Raw genomic sequence first — 20,055 nt, 5'->3', positions numbered from 1 at the left:
ATAATAACTACTAAGTTACTGGTCGGTTCTTCTCAGTAGAATCTACATTCCGAACCAGTGTAGCTTTGAATTCAATTTAATCATATAAAATAAAAATTCAAAAGTACTCGTCTGTAGACTCTTAGTCTACTCGAATAAAGTATGTTTTGATTTGATACTGGATTGATCATTTGTATCTATCTATCTATCTATCCTATAATGCATCTGCTTCTCCTATATCACCATTAATGCAGTTTCTCTATGAACTTGCCGAAATGCTAAATAGCTTAACTGAATTTTCGTGTCAGATCCAGACCGATATACGTCCTTATTTTATACTTTTTTAAGTTTATCGTTGCAAACTTAACTTGGTGGTTGAACTTTGGGTAGGTACCATCAGATATTCTACCGCCAAACAGCAGTACTCAGTATTGTTATGTTTCGATTTGAAGGGTAAGTAAGCCAGTGTAACAACAGGCACAGGGGACATAACATCTTCGTTGCCAAGGTTGGTAGCGCATTGGTGATGCAAGGAATGGTTAATATTTCTTACGCCATTGTCTTTGGGCGATGGTGACCACTTACCTTTAGTTGGCCTATTTGCTCGTTCACCTAGCGACATCATAAATAATAAAAAAATCAAAAAACTAATTTCAAAACTGGTAACTACAAACTGTTATGTAATAATTGTGATCATTAAAATCAATAAAAAAAATTAAACATGGGTTAATAAAGAACTTTTGTGGTTGGTTATAATGTCAAAGAAAACCTTTTTAGCGTATTTTTTAAATACATTTATAATACTTAAAACAAATAATATCGTTGTTTAATTAAATTTAATTCAACCTTTGCAAAAAAATTGTCTGCAATCTTCCACCTTAGCAGGGGTCACATAGCCCTGCATTAATCACTTCAACTTAAGTTCAAGCTATAATAATCACCTTCTTTTTTACTTATTTGTTTTTAGTAAAAAGCATTAGACAGGTTTCTTTAAAACTTCTCAATTAAGTATCAAGATGTAACGATACTTTACTACAACTTAAATTAGTTGTTTCAAGCTCGAGTTTTTTTTACTTGTTATCGGGACTTTGCGCTTGATTGGTACCACTCACCTTTAAAATATTCTATTTCCAAAAAGGAATACTCAATATTCTTGTGTTCTGGTATAAAGTGACAATGAGTCAGTGTAACTACAGGTACAAGGAATATAACATATAATTTACCAAGATGACATTGTTCGATTAACAATATTTGTATCCCATGCTGTAGAAACAATCGCCATCTGTGTAATATATTCGTCCATACCGTGCTTATACATCATAATAAAAACCTCCTACCTATTAAGGCGTGATGTATGTGAAGTATGAGTTACATTGATCCCTTTTTCATGGTATTTTTTAGCAGGAAACATAAAAAAGTATGTTGAGCTCCATCACACACAGTATTTCCTACTTTATCTCCGAATGAAATTAAGAATTTAGAAGTAATAGACATTAATATGCAAAGTATCCTCTGAATTTGTTCATTAGCATTATTTTCCTAAGCAATCCATCATAAGATTTTTCTATTGAAATCAACATTGATATTGAATAATATAATTTATTTTTGCATATATTTTTCATAGTATTTTGCGCGCGAAAATTGCGACGCAACTTCTCTGCCACCTGTATAATCAGTAAGGGACAGACCTGTGTCACTTTTCTCCTTAAAGACTTTTTGTCGATGACGTCATCACGATCATCACACACGACATATGTCCATCATCCTCTTATATGTCTCAAACTTTATTTTAAGCCGGTATTTAAATTGTAAAGTTTAAATTGTAAATATCAATTAATTTAAATTGTAAATATCAAATTGTAAAGTTTAAATAATAACATTTATCTGTTTTATTCCAACCACAAGAGGACAAAGCCAAAGAAACATTTAACATCGAACTCAGTATGGTTTTGCAAAAAAGTCGTTTTGAACATCGACGAAACTGTTATCGGATCTTTGGAAGTAAAATTAAGGTGAACGTAAGTAATTTAGTAGAATTGTGTTGTATTATAAATAATTTACTATATAATATTTGTCAAGAACTATTAGTGGTTCACAATATAGCTTGGCTATTACCAAGTCGCGTGTCATACGTAAATCTAAGGTTGGTTTATCTTTATTTCTTCTTCGATTGGAATATATGGAACATTCAACGTTTAAACAAATATGTTACCTACAATATTTCGTTTATAAGGATTACTACTTTGTGACAAATAAGTTTATTTCAAAGGAATTCCTTAAGTTAGTTATGAGCCTTCAACTCTATCATATATTTATCAAATACACGCAATAAGGTATTCAAAGATAAAAACATTTAAACTGCAATGATTTATTAAACATTATAGATGCATGAATAAACATCGAGTTTAAAACAAACGAGTGTAAAACACAAAGATTACTATACAATAGCAGTAACAGCTGGTATTTCCATAATGTTGAGACAGTTAACTCCGCGCTGCATCTTGAAGTATCCTTCATCACCCCAATTTGCACCCCAAGAATTCTTCACCAACCAATATTTATTTCCAACAGCATCTGCAGGTTTAATTTATATTATCGCCTATCTAATACTAACACATTGTACATAGTCATGTCAATGCCCTAACTGTTATAATTGTATGTTCAGTAGTCCAGTAAACCACGAACTTAAACAAATGATTGTAGGGCTAGAAAACATCAGAATTATTTGTTTGTTGTTGAAATCTTCATTAATCCCATCACGGAGATGATGTATTTGTTACGTTAGACTTATACAGACTAAATCCAGCTAAACTGGAGGTCTGTCGCTCCACGAAATGGACCGACAGACCTCCAGTTTAGCTCAACCTATTCATACTAAGAGTATTCTTCCATTTAGCCCATAAAACTGATTGATCTGAATTTAGGTATTTTTTTTATACCAAAACTCAGATAAATCGAAGGCAAGGGCTAAGCGAACATTAATCCAACATTAGTACAACTATACCTGTTTCATAACCAACTAGAAGAACCGCATGATCAGGTGTTGATCCTGGACATCCTTCTGTTATGGGTTCACCATTATATTGTTGTAAAGCTTCTGAATCAATCCCTGGCATAAAAAATAAATAAATTAACCCTTAAAAACCTAAAAAACTGGGTATGTTTTACGTATTTACGGATTTTCGAGATACTAATCCACCCATCTTTCTAACTTCGAGTAGCGACTAGTATAATAAAAGCATTAAAATGCCAAATTCACTTATCATCGTAATGAATCCTTAGGCTCATAAAAATTTCTCAAATTTAAATACGCCTACCTATCGATATAACCGAAAAAAAAACCAGAATTGTCAAAATTGGTAAACAACGCGTGAAGCATGTTTAAATATATTTAATAACAAATTATTGATATATTACTTGCATACATATAAAAATGCCACTATTAAAGGTCTTATTAAAATGTAATGTATTTGTAAAGGTATTTAATAGTTTTATTTTAAAATATTCGTACCTACAGACAGTGGTCCGATGGTTACCAATTTTTCTGCCAACTCATCTTCGGAGACTTTTAGAGACAAACAATCATTAACCTTAACTTTGACGTTATTAGGATTGTATTTACATTGGCCATCTCTTCCTATATAGGAATAGCTGTCTTCGCTCATTGCACCATGTGACTGTAAGTATCTTAAAAAAGTATCAATGTTTAAGAATGATTTTCTTAGCTCTGGTACAATATTGTCTATATTCGTTTTAATGTTTATCTAAAAAAATTATAATCAGGGCGATTAATTTCAAGAACTATCTATACAACTGAGTTGGAAATATTAGAGAGTAAAATTATTTTTAATTATTTTTCTATTTAGAACTACTCTCGTTTTCCTAACAAACCCTTTATCTCCCTATCGTCTTCTACAAACACCAGACGCAGCACCAATGGCTGCATAAGCGTCGCGAAGCGCAGGAATTTAACCCACACAAATGCCGAACTCTGGCTGAAAATTCCTTCACAGAAAAGTCGATAATTTCCATAAGCCTAATGCGTGCCTTGAATCCTATGAATTATGATTATCCAAATCAAAATATTATTTATTCAAGTAGGCTCATTAAAGTACTTTCAAAATCGTCACGTTCCCGCTTTGAATTAATGTAAAGCATCCGCCCGTTCGTAAATTAGATTCTACCGAGAAAAACCGGCACGAAACTTTGTAGTTACTCTATTTCACAATTTTAATTACAGAGCATTTTATCAGTAAAGCACATATTTTTTTTTATATCCTGCATATAAATCAACAAATACTAATTCCACGCATTTTTATCTTTAATATAATTTTGTACTACTATGCCTTATTTATCAATGTTTTATAAACACGCTTTAATTTTTTTTAAAGGCCAATTCAGAACTAACTTTGGAATCTTATTATAGAAACGGAACGTGTCCCAAGACGGATGTATTAATTTTACGAAGTCGTAAACTATTTGTTATTAGTTTACCTTCCCCCCTCGTCTATACAATGATTCTCATCGTGTCTTTCAAAAATATCTATATTCTTGTAAACATACTATGGGCATGTTATGCGGAGGAATGAGGACCATGTTGTGAGAAAGGTTTTGAAAATGGATGTGGATGGATATAGAGGTAGGTTACAACCCAAGTAACGATGGATGGATTGTGTGAAAGACGATATGGTTAGAAAGAATGTTACTAGTGAGATGACGTCCGACAGAGAAGTATGGAAGAAGAAGACATGCTGCGCCGACCCCAAGTAAAATTGGGATAAGGGCAGGAGGATGATGATGATGATGATGATCTTGTAAACATACTATGAAGCAACTCTATCTATACCCATTTTATTGTAAACATTTCACAGCCATTTTTTCAGGAATATCTGTAGCGTTACACCAAAATAAAAAGCAGTCTCCATAATCTACTTTTCATATCTAACTTTTCTAACCGCGTATGCTGCGGAGCTGTCTCCCTATCAGGGATAATAAATGAGGATCTATAAACCAGTTCAGAGATGGAGTTAAGAAAAGTATATTAATTGAATGTCCATAATACTGCCACAACCATCGGCAAAAGAACAAGAATATATTTAAACTATTAAGAGTTTGTTTTTCTTACTCGCACGCGTTAAGTAGCGTACCCCCAGCACAACCATTACAGTGATCGTTAGCGCAATCCACTAATTGTTGTTCAGAAAGTATAACAGACTGCTGAGTTTTGATCGCATAGGCACTTTCCACATTACCTGCAGACATATTAAATAAATAAATATAAACATTGGACAACATCACATACATTACTCTGATCCCAATGCAAGTAGCTAAAGCACTTGTGTTATGGAAAATCAGAAGTAACGACGGTACCACATACACCCAGACCCAAGACAACTAATGAACTTTTTCTACATCGACTCGGCCGGGAATCGAACCCGGGACCCCGGAGTGGCGTACCCATGAAAACCGGTGTACACACTACTCGACTACGGAGGTCGTCATTATACGATACGATATAAAAAATAAATACTTCACTGACAAAATAATGCAACTACCTACTATTAGTAATTTTGCATCGGAAATTGTATCATTATAACAACTCACCGATAGTACTAAACGCCCAGCAGGAACGACAAGTACCTTGGTTTCTCACTATACTGACCATTCCTTTGGATCGCCAATCAAATGAATCTGGTATGTCTTTTAGCTTCAAATTTATTTTTGGTCCTTCTGTTATGGTTTTTGCCTTATCGGTATAGTTGCTGATTTTTAAGCCTGTATACTTTTGTTTAAATTCTTCAAGCGTTAAATCACTAAATTTGGTAATACCTGGAATGGGATATGATTATTCATCAACATGAAAATGACGGTTATGCATTTCACTAAATTTTTACTTTTAATAAAGAAAATATAATTGGTGTAAAATATAATATTGGAAATGTTTCGAACATCAATCTTTTTCCGTAGACGTCGTACATTATTGAAACATTCTATATCAAACCATGTAAGGATATTTGGCGTTGCCACTTGATAACATATCAATCAGTAAAACTAAATTTAATTGTAAATATTTGTTCTGTACGTTTTAGTTACTTACCGTAGACAGCGCTATCATTTCGTGAATTAAGATAATTGATTATTTCTAAATTCTTCATGAAAATTTCAAATCTAAGTGCTTTTTCTGTTTCGTCATATTCCTTTTCGTAAGTGCTTATAAATGTTTCGAAATGGTCAGAGGCGTCTTCGGGATTGTATCTTAATGCACTTTTACCTAAAACTATATTAACTACTAATAACACAAGTAAGCAAATCGAACCCATGTTGACTTCTTGTATCTTGAGTTTCGATTGAATGACTGGAGGAAATTTATCTATTTATATTAGATTTAACGAACAATTACCTATATTTTGCATTCTTCGAACATTCTTATTTGTCCTTTATTAAAGACATATTTTTTTTTATTTAGATATTTTATTTAATAGCGAAATTCCTTGAATTATTTCGATCCCTAAAAATAGCGTGCAATTTATTTTACGCCTCCAACATGAACCGATACATTACCGCGAGCACCTCTGCCTGGAATTCTCAGAGCGAATCGTTCGCGAGAAGTTTTGCAGTCGTCCATAATACTCTGGCAGTCTCGTATCGCTCTCACGACTGGTACTCGCTGTGGTCTCCACAAAAGAGCTTTATTACGGACGGTCAGGGTGTTGACCCACCACCACATATGTAGGTGGAACGTACAGCGCCATGGTGTGTGGTGTGTTCTCCACAAAATAGCTCTGTTACGGGCGGTGAGGGTGTTGACCCACATATACAACGGCGTATAAACTCTCGCATGATGTTTCCAGTCCTCCCACGATGGGACGCGGACGAGTTGTACTAAATGCTGCGCAGAGCTCCATCTTCCGTCCAAGGCAAGGCCTAGACACCTAATATGGGCCTGTAACTTATTCACCGTCGTGAACGGTGAAATACACCCCTTGTGTGGGATGGGAGGGCCTACGTTTTTGTGACAGATTAAGTAAGCATCAAAATTCAATGCAATGTGTGCAATGCTCCCACTACGACTACACGGGCACCCCATTGCCCTGAAAAACGTTTCATCCGCGTAGCAAAGCAACCCTATCCCAGGAAGAACGGCGATTCGCAGGAGCCAGTCAAACCCGACCTTCTGCAGTATTGAGCCAAGAACCGGCCAGTGCAGGACGCCGAAACCGACCCGATGCCGAACCAACCGCCCATCACCCCCTTCACCTAGATGTATCTTAATCTTAATCCTAAGAATATATTCCCCCTACTACCTCTGTGATCTAGGTCTTCAGGATGTTTAGAGCCTCAACAGTCGATCGACCCGCTCTGAACATGTACTGAGCATCTGAGTGGCCCGGACCCACTTCATCGAGGTGCTGAACAAGACCAGCAGTGAGAAGCTAATTGTATTGCTGAACTTCAGCAACACAATTTCTCTGTACACCGAAGGTGACTCCTCTGGATGCCCTTCGGCAGCACGCACAATCTCTTCTCCTTCCAAAACTTTATAAGCTGCCTACTTGAAAAACACTTGTCAAACAGTTCGTAAAGCTTCCACCGAGTGCTAATACAGATCTGGTTTAGGCTTTAATAAACAAATACTTGACAATAATATCGATGTCTAAAAAATTTCGGCATATTTATTAATACGTTAACAGTAAGTAAGTATCGTAATTTTTAGGAATTTTTATTTTCCATGTTTATAAAAGATAAAACAAAGTAAACAAATGTCAAATAAAAACATCGTGGAGTGTTTTACGAAAACATTTACTTAAGACTTTGTTGTATAATTTAAGATCCACGCCGACCAAATTAATAATTCGTTTGAGTTATTCAGCATTCACCAATGTTTATTAATTCTTAACGTTGCTTGCACAAAAGTGTTCGAAGATGAAACAAGTTCAATGAATACGCATCAAGCTTGACCTGCTCACATCTCCGCAGTATTCTCATATTCCTGCACTATATCTATATCAATGCATCTGCTAGTTATGAATGTCCTGATGTCCTGAATGATTAAATATCATGGGATCCCCATGATATTTAATCTTACAAAATATATATACCTAGTATAAAATAACGGGTATTCATTGGCATAATTTGTATGAAATTGTTATTAACAAGACCAAATTGTATAAACGCTATTCAATTCTAATTGATTTGTATATCTACTAATCTCTTAGAAATTCAAATTACAAAGAAATTGTGTAAAAACAAAGACGCTTAAAGTACCTACTATAGTAGTAAGTGATGGCACAAATACACGACGTAAAATTATCGTCTTTCTAAAAGCTATTACGCTTGAGATTATTTATATTAATGTATATTTATATTATATCTTATTAAATAATTGTAACCAATCTACTATTTGAGAGAAATATTTTCAAAGTCCTATAAATATATGACTGTGAAAATACCATACAATTTTATTTAAAAAAATTAAGATATGTCTTTAGCAAACAATACTGTTCGATGTTTATTTTTTTTATGGTATAGGGTGGTGGACGGGCAAACAATGAATAAATGGTCACCACCGCCCACAGACATTGGCACTGTAAGAAATATTAACAATTCCTCAGATCGACAATGCCCCACTAACCTTGGAACTAGATCTTATGTCCCTTGTGGCTGTAGTTACATTGGCGCACTCACCTTTCAAATCGGATCACAACAATACTGAGTATTGTTGTTTGGCGGTAGAATATCTGACGAGTGGGTGGTACCTAACAAGATGGGCTTGCACAAAGTCCTACCACCAAGTAAACACGTTTAGTACCTACTAGATAAGGCAACTTACTTATGTGAATGGGAAAGTAAAATGGTCAACACATTTGATATCTTCTTGGGTCGTCAATCACGTGTGATCGAGTTGGAAATGTAACGTCAAAATATGATTACTTTACGTAACTTTTATCAAATCTATATAATATTTATAGGTAACTATCGTATAGAAGCTACATTAATTTTTGTCTGTGCTATAATTCAAGTGGTATTCACTTAGTGCATACTTATACAAGCAGATATGTGTGCATAGAATAGTTCTAATAGTGATTTATATTAATCACATTTTCAGCAGACGCGTAGAAGGCATAGTACAGTAGTAGTCAAAATACGAGCTTGTACATAATTATTATACAAACAACATTTTAGATTCTTTCAGGTGATATTTTCGGAGATTTTTTTTTTCTGTATCTTTGGCAATAATTGATATTAATTATCTATAAAATAAACAAAAAGCGAAAACGGTTGAGAAAAGTTACAAACCAAACATACAGACTTAATTAATTTAGATAAAGGATTTACAAAAAAAAAACTACAGTAAAGTTCGACACTTTATTATCAAATATCAATCTAAGTTGGGACAAAAACATCATTATATATATTGCAGTAATAATTGCCTATTATAACTGCAATAGCTGGTTTCTGGGTAAAGAGGAAACAATTCATTCGCCACAGCATCCTGAAGTATCCATATTCAAAATTAGTACTCCATTAGTTCTTCACCAGCCACTAATTTAACAATAAGGCCTAAACTATATATAAATAAGAATTAAAAATAAGTACTGTATAAATCATGACCACGTAAAACAGAGCCAAGAATGCTAGTAGCATCCGTTGAATCGCCTCCAGAATGATCCAGTCCTCCTGTCACCAGTGGAGGCAATAAGGCGAGGTGTTATACTTTTAATAAATGTTTTGGGTACTACTACTAATTATTATTATTTTTACTATAAAGATATAAAGCCCAGTGGTTAGAACGAACTTTGACCCAGCGTACCTGTGATGTATTAAAAAATGTTCAAAATAGTTTTTAATTTCATAATTAATAATTATTAATTCGATTCAACTGCCGATAAGACAACATCTAAATAATGATTCATATGTCATCATTGGAATGTTATATACTATTGAATTTTAGAATCTTCCGATCTCTTAAAATCTCTCGCGTATAATAAAAAATGTTCACAACGATAGTATCCAATTGCAGAAGAAATAAAGGATAGAAATCGTTGTATTCACATAATCCATGCGATTTGCTATTTCTTTTATCTCTACAAAATCATGTACCAGAAACAGTTCTTCATTAATAGATATATCTTTATTTATAACACAACACTATTACACTTAGCAAATTGAATTCGCTTCAATTTCACTTTCAAATTTCGATATCGACTCTGCCGACATTCACAATGCTATTTATGGACGAACTTATAATTAATTGTACAGATTATTTAGATCTCGACTATGATATGAAATTCAAAGTCAATCGTTTATTTATTCAAAATTTTCGTTACGTGGGAATCAAGTACATATATATATACGTTAATTTACAACGCAGTGCCAATGTACTTACTAACAAAAATGTGTTTCTTATAAACCTATCATTTTAATTTCGAGTATTTATGGCATAAACAAATTAAAAAATCTTTGAGTAATACACAATTATTTTTTAAAAACTTGCTGCTGAACGAAACTAAGATTCTTCTGTGTATGTTTTATACTGTGCCACAATTTGTACTTCTATGCATTTAAACCATCTAATAGTATTTCAAGTAAAAATTATGTTTTTTTTTTTTTGCCAACTGTACTTTAAATCAATTTCATGAATATTAATTTATAGTTGTATCCATTTTAGCAGCTCACCATAAACAGAGCTATCACTTCGTTCATTTAGATATTTTTTTCCTAAAATTTCTGTTTCTGTTTCGTCATATTTCTTGTTGTGAGTTCGTAAAAATATTTCAAAATGTTCAGATGCATCATTGAAATGTTCGGATCGTAATTTAATATAGTTTTGGCTAAAAACTGTATTAACTTCAAATAGAATTAATGCAATTGACACCTTGAAGACGAAAGAGTGTAGGAAAGTTATTATGATCACTTTTTATAAAACCTAGAACATTTTTGGAATATTCTATTTGTGTTTTATTGGTACTAACTTTTTATGTTGCTTATTTACGTTTAACATATTTAGCATTTTAATGCCATTTCTTGAATTGTTTTGATAACTAATAAAATATCGCTAATCTGTGTCCCGCGACTTTACGTTAGTGATTTTATTTATGGTATTTTGACAAATATATAAGTATCTAAAATATGAAAAAATGATTGAGTCGATTTTTAGAAATACTACGTTTTAGGTACTTGCACAGGCTCGTGCTACATTTCCATATAATATGTATAGAAAACATAGAAATAATATGTTTTAATAATCACAAAACGCCTAGTAATAATATTAATTATTTTTACATACAAACCGTTATCTTTGGCGAAGGTCGTCTGACTTATAACAGATTTTACATTCACCGCTTAGTCTTGGACTAAACAAACTTGAAAGATCTTGTGTACGTCATTACAGTGATTCCTTTATTCAATACAATAAGAAATACAGTTTTACAAGATTTTCTAAGTCTTATGATAAGAACCAATAAGAATTAGGAACTGTGACAGATAACTGAGAATGTTATTTGTAAAAACTGCAAAATCATCATTGCATTAACATGCAAAATTGTAAACGAATCATTTCAATATATTAACTATAACTAAATAGTGATTTAAAATAAATTATACCAAAAATACAGCAGACTTAATAAATACAATATTTACAAAGTTTAATTTTCCTCATTCTATAAATGAATATAAAACGATTCATTACAATTGAAATGGCTTTATTCGCGAGATACGGCCAAAGAAGTCTGTTGAATTCCGTTTGATATTTCCATTAAATTTCAATTTCCAAACTCATCTCGCCACAATAAGACCACCAACAATAGGACCACTGTCTACTGCTATATTTAATAACGGAATAGCTGTTTCTGTGGGCAATGTAATTGTCGGATAGGTGTTTGCAGTTTCAATGGTAAAGGATTCATTAGAAACTTTAATGGACCACACGCAAAATAGTCTATACTACTTCCTCTACAAAAGACGAAGACGAAACTTAATCAATGATACGGTAAAAATGTACAAAAACATTTCAATATGAATGGTATTAAATCAGACCTTACATATTTTGCGGGATATTTCGATTATAGAATAAATTGGTGAATTAATAAATGAAACGTGAAATTGAAACTAATGATTACAAGAAATAGTAAGTACCTACTGGAAACAAAACCCACTTACAAATATTGGAAAATTTATCATTGAAATGAATACTTTTAATGATATAACAATTACGCCAAGATTTTAACAAATTTTACACCAGTTTCACAAATTTAAATCGTTCCTGTAATTCCGAGAACACCATTGTCATTAGTGTTCATTGACGTTTTTTTGAAGCCCGCCTACCCATTGTGAGGACGAAGGTGTAGAATATAAATTTCCTCGTGGATTTTTTTTATTCTTTCAACAATGAAGTGTCATTGTTCATGTTTGTATTTTAATATCGCCGAACATACGTCGGGATAGATAAATAATGCGTGGCGTTTTTCGGCCATTTGTTAGGATGAATGGTTGGTTCCATAACGTCTAGGATATTAATGTTGAGGATGCGTTCCATTCATGTTTCTTTATCCGTCGTTTAAGAATGTGTGCGCATTCGTCATATCACGGTGACGCTTTATACTTTTTTGGTTTTCGGTGATATTGTCCTTATAGATAAAATAAAACGTAATTGATAGCTCAATATTTCCGCTGTTATATAAAATTACAATTTCACTTTTTGGATTTTTGAAGTAAACCAATTAATTATTTCATTAAATTTAGTAAATGTACCTTTATATAATTATTAAATAGCGTCATTTTTATCAGCAACTAAACTGATATTTTTTTATAACTTCCTTATAATTTACTTCCATAAATATATTTTCTAACTTCAAATGTTACTATCAAAATGTACCGGCATCTAAATTATTCAAGTCTTCAATATGACAGTGTTTATCGCTTATGTCTATCTGCCTAACCCCCTTTGATCAAGGCGTTCGACCATGACGAACCAAAGCAAACGGCCCGCGGCCAGGATTTCAAACACGTTTTGTCATTCCAAATGTTATTCCGTCTTTTTCTGTTCCTATAATAAAGGAAAAAGATGCAGAAAATACTGACATCCCTCTCGTTTAAAACCTTTAACTTAGAAAGGGATAGATATAGGAATAAAACTGGTTTATATTAGAATATCCAATGTTATAGAACTATTGTTATGTGGGAGAATATTTTTGTAGAGGACTTGTTAATAGGGTTTGAGGAACTAAATCATAAATTTATCGGTTAAATTTTTAAGAATGAGAATAATTTTATATTGGGTACTTGCTGTTATAATTCAAGTAGCTTACTTTTTGTAGTGTATCAGCTAACTGTTATTTCCTTTGACTTAGATATGTTTTAATAACATCAGATTGTGGCTATTTGAGTAATCGCTAGTTCATTATAAATACGAATCCGACTTAAATTATTTTTGTCATAAACTTTTCGATTAATAAAATGAATAAGAACTATTTACCTGAAACGTTAAAAAAATAACCTAAAATTAGAAGTTTGTTTTTTAAATGAAAAGAAAGGATTTCAAATCGTCATAATTCTAAATAAGTTTAAAATGACCGATATATCTCTATAATTCAAACATCCCTTTGAAGATTTAACAACCTGACTGGACACCAAAGACACCGGCACCGGAACACAGTCAAGGGCCCTCATACATAGAGGGAGCCAGTTTGTTCCAAAAATACTTTATGCTTTTGCACAGAGATCAAAAGACGCATGTGAAAAGGCCCTCAACTCCACTTGTGCAGTTTAGCTTTGAAACCATTGAATAAGCGTCATTGAACTGTTTGTAGATTCTAATTCTAGTTTTATTTGTGAATGTTTACGTTTTTATAATGGATTTAAATACATTTGCATTTCAAACTTTGAACATTTTTTTTTTTTTGTAATATTCGTTGTGATACCAAGGTCAGTATTTTTGAAAGTGAAATTATATATCTGTAAAGAAGTCGGTCATACAGTATCTAGAATGCATATATTTTGAATAACTGTCTCATTGGTTTAACGGCTAGCTTATAATGCTGCGTTGTCCTGGGTTTAAATCTAAATACATTGGGCCTGGTCGGGCTAATGATTAGCACATACGGTCAGAAGTATCCATCGTATTACGTAATACACCTGTGTTTGTGCCCACAATTTATGTACTATACTATATCCAGCATAGTTAGCGGGTCTCGGTTGACCAAGGCTGTCGTGACTAAAAACGGTCAGGAGAACAGCTTCATCATCATCATCACGTATCCAAAATGATGGCATGTTGGGTACGTGATAAGATGACAAGAATATTAATAAATCAACATACGTTTTGTACAAAACATTTGTTCTTGCCTAAAGGTTTTTTCTTGATATATGTAGGTTATTCGACTTTGAACAGGCAAAGAAAATCTTGTTGGAGGCCCGCATAAGCGGGGCGACCGTCAGGACGTCACGGTAGCATGCGAAAGCGGTCCCGTGGCGCCCGCCGAAGAGACGGAGAGGGTACCACTGGTTTTTAGTGGGTATTCCGGTGTACCGAGGCGCCAGCGAGTTCCACATACCCCCCCCACTTCCTCGTAGGGGAAACGCGTAACGCGGATTTCCAACGAGATAAAAAAATGCAAAGAAAGTCGGACTTCATTTCGTCAATAAAAATTCAGTTCATTCTTCAGACAGAATATCGGTTGGCATAGTTTTGATCAATGAATATTTTTTGTATAATTTATATCTCAACAGACATTTTGACAAGTGCATTTTAATTTTTTTTTTAATTTAGTATGCTTTTATATTTTTACAGCGTCACAATTTATTTTTATCTGATATACAATTTTAAATCTGGAGTTCATATACCATAATCATTCATTATGTCAATTGTGTAACGAGTATTCAAATACTTATATACATTGGCAATGACATTCGATGTACTTTGAAAGAGTTTGAAGATTATTTAAGAACAACATCAAGATTACCGACGGTAGAACTGTATAACGGCTTTAGTGGAATTTTGCTGGTTTAAAAGGTGAGTGACGCAGTGTAATTAAGAACAAGGGGGTCATAACATCTTAGATTGAGGCAATATAATGAATCGTATTTAGGTATTCTTCTCAAAGGGAATCTTTAGGTGACACTATTTATACACACATGTTTGCAGCAATAAAAATCAAATTAACTTAGCGACTAAGTATAATTAATCACTAAAATCTAATTACTGTATTGTCACTGGTTTGACAAAATAATTACACTATCACAAGGGCAGTAACCAGTATGTTAAATGTAAACAAAGCCATATGCGAGGTCGAAGATGTCACTCTGCCCTTCTGTCTGTGTAATTTGATTATAATATGTTCTACAGTTCATCGACTTCCGTAGATATTTGTAACTCTATCAAAGTGAATCTTATAATAATGACATTGTCAGAATTGATTTACAATTCAATAATTAGAAAGCCTTAGTTGTACAACAGATTTGATATTTTATATTATAAATTATTTTATAATTGTATCGATGGATGGCGTTGTGGTATAGCATAACAACATATGCACTTCTATACCATTTAACCGACTACTGGGATAACTATCTTCATAATAAATAAAAACTATTGTTTGTATGTTTGTCTTGTATGCGTTCTTTAACTATTCATCTAAATGTGGTGAAACTTTAATATTCCGTGCACGCCAGGAAGGCCGTGGCTTAAAAACACAAGTTAATATTTTCTTTGTATATTATTGTATATGTTTCCTTTAATATAAAGGTTTTATGGAACCTTATTGTGCTCGTGTAAAGCAGCGATCAGACAACCTTAAGACAGAAAACCAATTAGGTTAGGTGAATCCAAGACATGCGGAAAAGGACACATATTTAAAAAAAAAAGGTTTTAATTAATGCCGATTCAAATTTGTTTTAACGTCTTAATGAAGAGAAATATGTCTAAGTTTTATTTTACCTTTTTTTTACACCAGCAACATTCGTTTTTCGTTTTTATACTTGGGATCTTTATCATTCACTAATAGTCAAATTAATAATCCAGAAATCTATTCAAATATTTTAAATACCACAACTGGTGCCTTGCTGTCTGGCTGTGTCAGACACCACGGCACCTACCTGTCCCGTGATCCTTCTTCCGTCTCTCTCTAATCCGCGCCTACCACCCACGCGTGACAGAGTCCGCACTATCTCATTTCTTTAGCTTTTGAATGAAACGGTAAAAAAACATGGCGCGCGTACATTTTTGTTTGTTCTGGCCGCCCGCACTGACCCACGTCATTATGAAGTGTTATCTTCGATGAGGGTTATATTTTTATTACATTTTTATCTTTTTATACGTGTGAGGAATGATATTCCTTGAATATATTGGTATTAAACTGATGTAGTATATGCAAAATTCTAGATGATTTCCTTTACGCTATTTACTTAAACATTATACATTATAAATCGATGCAACATTTTTTTAACATTCTGTTCTACAGATAATAATGTCTAATTGTTTTTTTTTAATAAGACTACTCTTTCTAATAAGAACATGTACCTATGATAGTTCAATCCAGTGATAAACCAATAAGTAAACGGACCATATTAATATTTTAATTACCTATGGTTACTGCATTTTTGGCTAATTGCGAGTTTTCTCAGGGTTTTTCCATATACTACGCTCACCTGCGCCCGCGCATCGCAAGGCGATCGGGCTCCTTTATTGAGGGTTTTATTAAAGGAGTGGGTCGGAGGCATTTTTGTCTCCCTACCTTGCTCCCGAACGTACGTGGGAACACGGTATGGTGACTTTTCAATTTTTGTATTGTAACCATATGTGATGTTTTTTATAACCGGTGAGCTTGTGATGAGTCAAATTTATTGTAGACATACCAACGAAAAGAATCAAGAAGAAAAATTCTTCAATTTACCTTTTATAATTCTAAAATATTTTACCTAACAGAAGACAGTTTAACGTCAAACCCGTTTTATACAAACGTTACATATGTAAACGTTGCTCTTATAATCGACTTTAATTTTTTTCATTAAACAAATTGTTTGATAATTTTGTAAAGGGTTCGTTAGACGTTTTAAGAACCGTGGCGATTCTAACTCGATAGTGTGTGAGTTTAATCGTCATACTAAAATTTGAATTAAGAACAGTGACGTTGACATATTAAGTTTAGTTAGAATACAAACGAAACTCAAACATCTTACAATTGTCTAAAGATTTTACACAATAAAACTTTTGTTAACAGAAGGGATCAAAGAATGAGCTAGCAAAACAGACCTGTCCTATAATTTATCTAGCTGTTTGCTAACCGGACGTGAACGGGTGAACCGGACTGAACAAGTCTGAAATGACCGACGGCAGGGTTGTCATAATTATGAATATTGTCTCTAACTATGAGTAATTTTTTTACAATATTGTTTTTATAAAATATTATTTCGTAACTTTTGACGATGTTATCATTTAATTTCTCATCAAATAATTATGATTTTCTAAAAGAGCTAAAATGAGTAAAATTCTAGATGTATAGAATATAAATACATATATAATTTTTAGTTTAATATTTCCGTGAACTCAAATAGATAAAACATTTCCTAGATAAGTTCTATTTAACCATCTGTTGTATGCTAAATAATTTATCGTAACAGTATGTGACAACCCTGGTCAAGACCACTTCAGCCCCCTCGTCACCTGCTAAATCACCGTTAATCTCCACTGACCGCAGTTCCCATAAAAAGAGATTTAATACGCAGCCCATAAATAAACTTCTTTTATTTGTTATTATCACATTGTATGAAGCAATTTAATTAGCTACGGTTTGTCTGAACTTTTCTTATTCTTTGAGAACCGGTGCCTTTTTAAAGTACACTTACCTACTTAGCTGCAATCAAACTTCACTTGTCAAAATAATATTAACAAGATGTTTATTAAAGTACAGGATCAGCATCGGGAGGCGTCTTGTGATCTCAGAACCATGTTGGTACTAGATTTGGCTGAACATGTTTTTACTGGTGCTTTGTGCAAACCTTTGTGGGTACTATCTCATTGCAGTTCATTACTTATTATATTGACAAATATTAGTACTTCGTATTGTCGTGTTCCGATTATTGGGTTAGTTAACCCGTGTAATGCAGTAGGGTAATTGCGTAACTTAAATTCTGAGGGTGGCGGAAATTTAAATATTTCTTAATGTAAAAATATCTGATAGAGGTAGCCGTGAGGTGACTATTTTACTGGTATGTATGGTTATTACAACTGTAACTAAAATAAAAATGACCCACCATCGCCATTTAAAAATTTTCTTTTTATTAATATAAGAGGCAGTAGTGGAATATAGTTTAGTTTTTACATTTTAAATAGTTTTTTTTTTACAGTTTTTTTTACTAATTCACTTGAAGCTTTTTGCAAACCCGTGCATAGGTAGAATAGAATAGAATAGAATAATTCTTTATTTACAACAACACACTATACATATTTTCTATACTTAGACAATACAGCTGAAGAAGTACATATTATTTAGAATAAAAAAAAAACAAAAGATAATTAATTATTTGTACAGCGGTGTGTTGTTATAAAAGGAAGATCGCTCAGCAATCAATCATCAGATATTCTACCACCAAACAGCAGTAGGTATTGTTGTGTTCTGGTTTGAAGGGTGACTGAATCAGTGTAACTACAGGCACAAGGAACATCGCGATGGCGATGGAAGGTATGGTTCATATTTCTTCCAGTGCCCTTACCATCAGGGGACCCATTTGCTCGCCGCCTACCTATACCATAAAATAATTAAAGTTACTGTTATAATTTTGCATCACACGACTAATCAGAGTCGAAGATAGACCTCGAGCGCATATTAAGACCAATGCCTCACTAATAATCACTATTATTATTATTAACATTCCCCATTAATTACCAATATTACATAGTAATCAGATGTTACAACGGAAATTGTAAAAATATAATTTGATGTCATACATATATTTTTTAAACTTTCATCCGTTAATGTTTATCTTTTTATGACATTTTATAACACAATTAGAATGTTCGGATATTGTATAGGTATTTATGAAAAAATAAGCACTTTAATAAGTAACGCGCGACAATTTCAATACCCGTTAAGAAGCACTAAATTGACGATATGTCGAGTCAATTAATATTTTATTGATAACATTTTTTAATATGCGATAAAAATTTGATTTCCTAAGTCAGAAAACATATTATGGTTTACAATATTGACTTTGATTTTCCTTAAAGTTAAAAAGTAACGTGACAGCCCGTTAATATCCCTTCTGGACGAAGGCTTCCTTCTGAGGAACTTTTCGAGTTTTGGACCTTACTTCAGCGCGCTGTTACAATGCAAAACAAATCATCGAAATTGGTCTAACCTCTTTGGAGGAGGTCAGTTACACGTTTACACGTACAAATTATATATTTTTACAATGATTAAATCATAACGAGATGTGCCAAGCAATCGGTTCAATTGACGTAAAATTTAGCACAGTTTCGCTACGCTCGCTAAAAAAAATTGTAAATTTCAACTTCACGGGAACCCTTAGGAGACGTAACTTTGTATGAATTTTGTTAGTAGGCACCTAACGGACAACTACTGTGTCTTTATAAATAACATTGACCATCAATTATACGAAGGCCTCGAGTCTTAATGAGTGCAGCGGAATATGAAAAAAATTTGTACATAGCTCTCAAAAGTAATCAACAATATACGAAGGATACTTATATTTAATTGATGGTTCAATTTATACCTACAATATCTGATAATGTACATCGTACATATTATTTACTATATAAGGCGTGGGTTATTTACTCAAGGAAAAACGATACGGATGAGGTAGGTACCCTAGAAATGTCAACTCATCCAGAACTTTATAACTTCCAATAAAATAGTACTTAAACGGCAACAAATATGTTATTATTGCTTTAATAATTTCAAACGCTCTTATTGCATATTATTTATTTATTAGCTTGTAAAAAAACGTTAACAGATCGATATTATCGTATTATTGTTGCATTTATCGTCACGTTTAAAAATACTGCGCTGTGTCCATTTAATTATACCATGCAATATTACTTTATAACTGGTCTGTATAAAA

The 20,055-nt window shown here is 33.0% G+C and overlaps 1 protein-coding gene across 1 annotated transcript; it reads right to left on the bottom strand.

The window, feature by feature from the left end:
* Positions 1-2,416: 2,416 nt before the first annotated feature.
* Positions 2,417-6,299, bottom strand: LOC135194777 (uncharacterized). The gene is made up of 6 exons (XM_064220585.1): positions 6,296-6,299; positions 5,584-5,808; positions 5,105-5,231; positions 3,491-3,666; positions 2,984-3,088; positions 2,417-2,553 (listed from the first exon to the last, which is right to left on the bottom strand). Exons 1-6 carry the CDS (start codon positions 6,297-6,299, stop codon positions 2,417-2,419), a joined length of 774 nt encoding a protein of 257 aa, XP_064076655.1.
* Positions 6,300-20,055: the final 13,756 nt, after the last annotated feature.

The sequence above is a fragment of the Vanessa tameamea genome, chromosome 4 (genome assembly GCF_037043105.1).
Source record: "Vanessa tameamea isolate UH-Manoa-2023 chromosome 4, ilVanTame1 primary haplotype, whole genome shotgun sequence".
In the NCBI taxonomy this organism is placed as follows: Eukaryota; Metazoa; Arthropoda; class Insecta; order Lepidoptera; family Nymphalidae; genus Vanessa; species Vanessa tameamea.
Note: the sequence above shows the minus strand (reverse complement) of the source record. Positions and strands in the feature narration are given on the sequence as shown.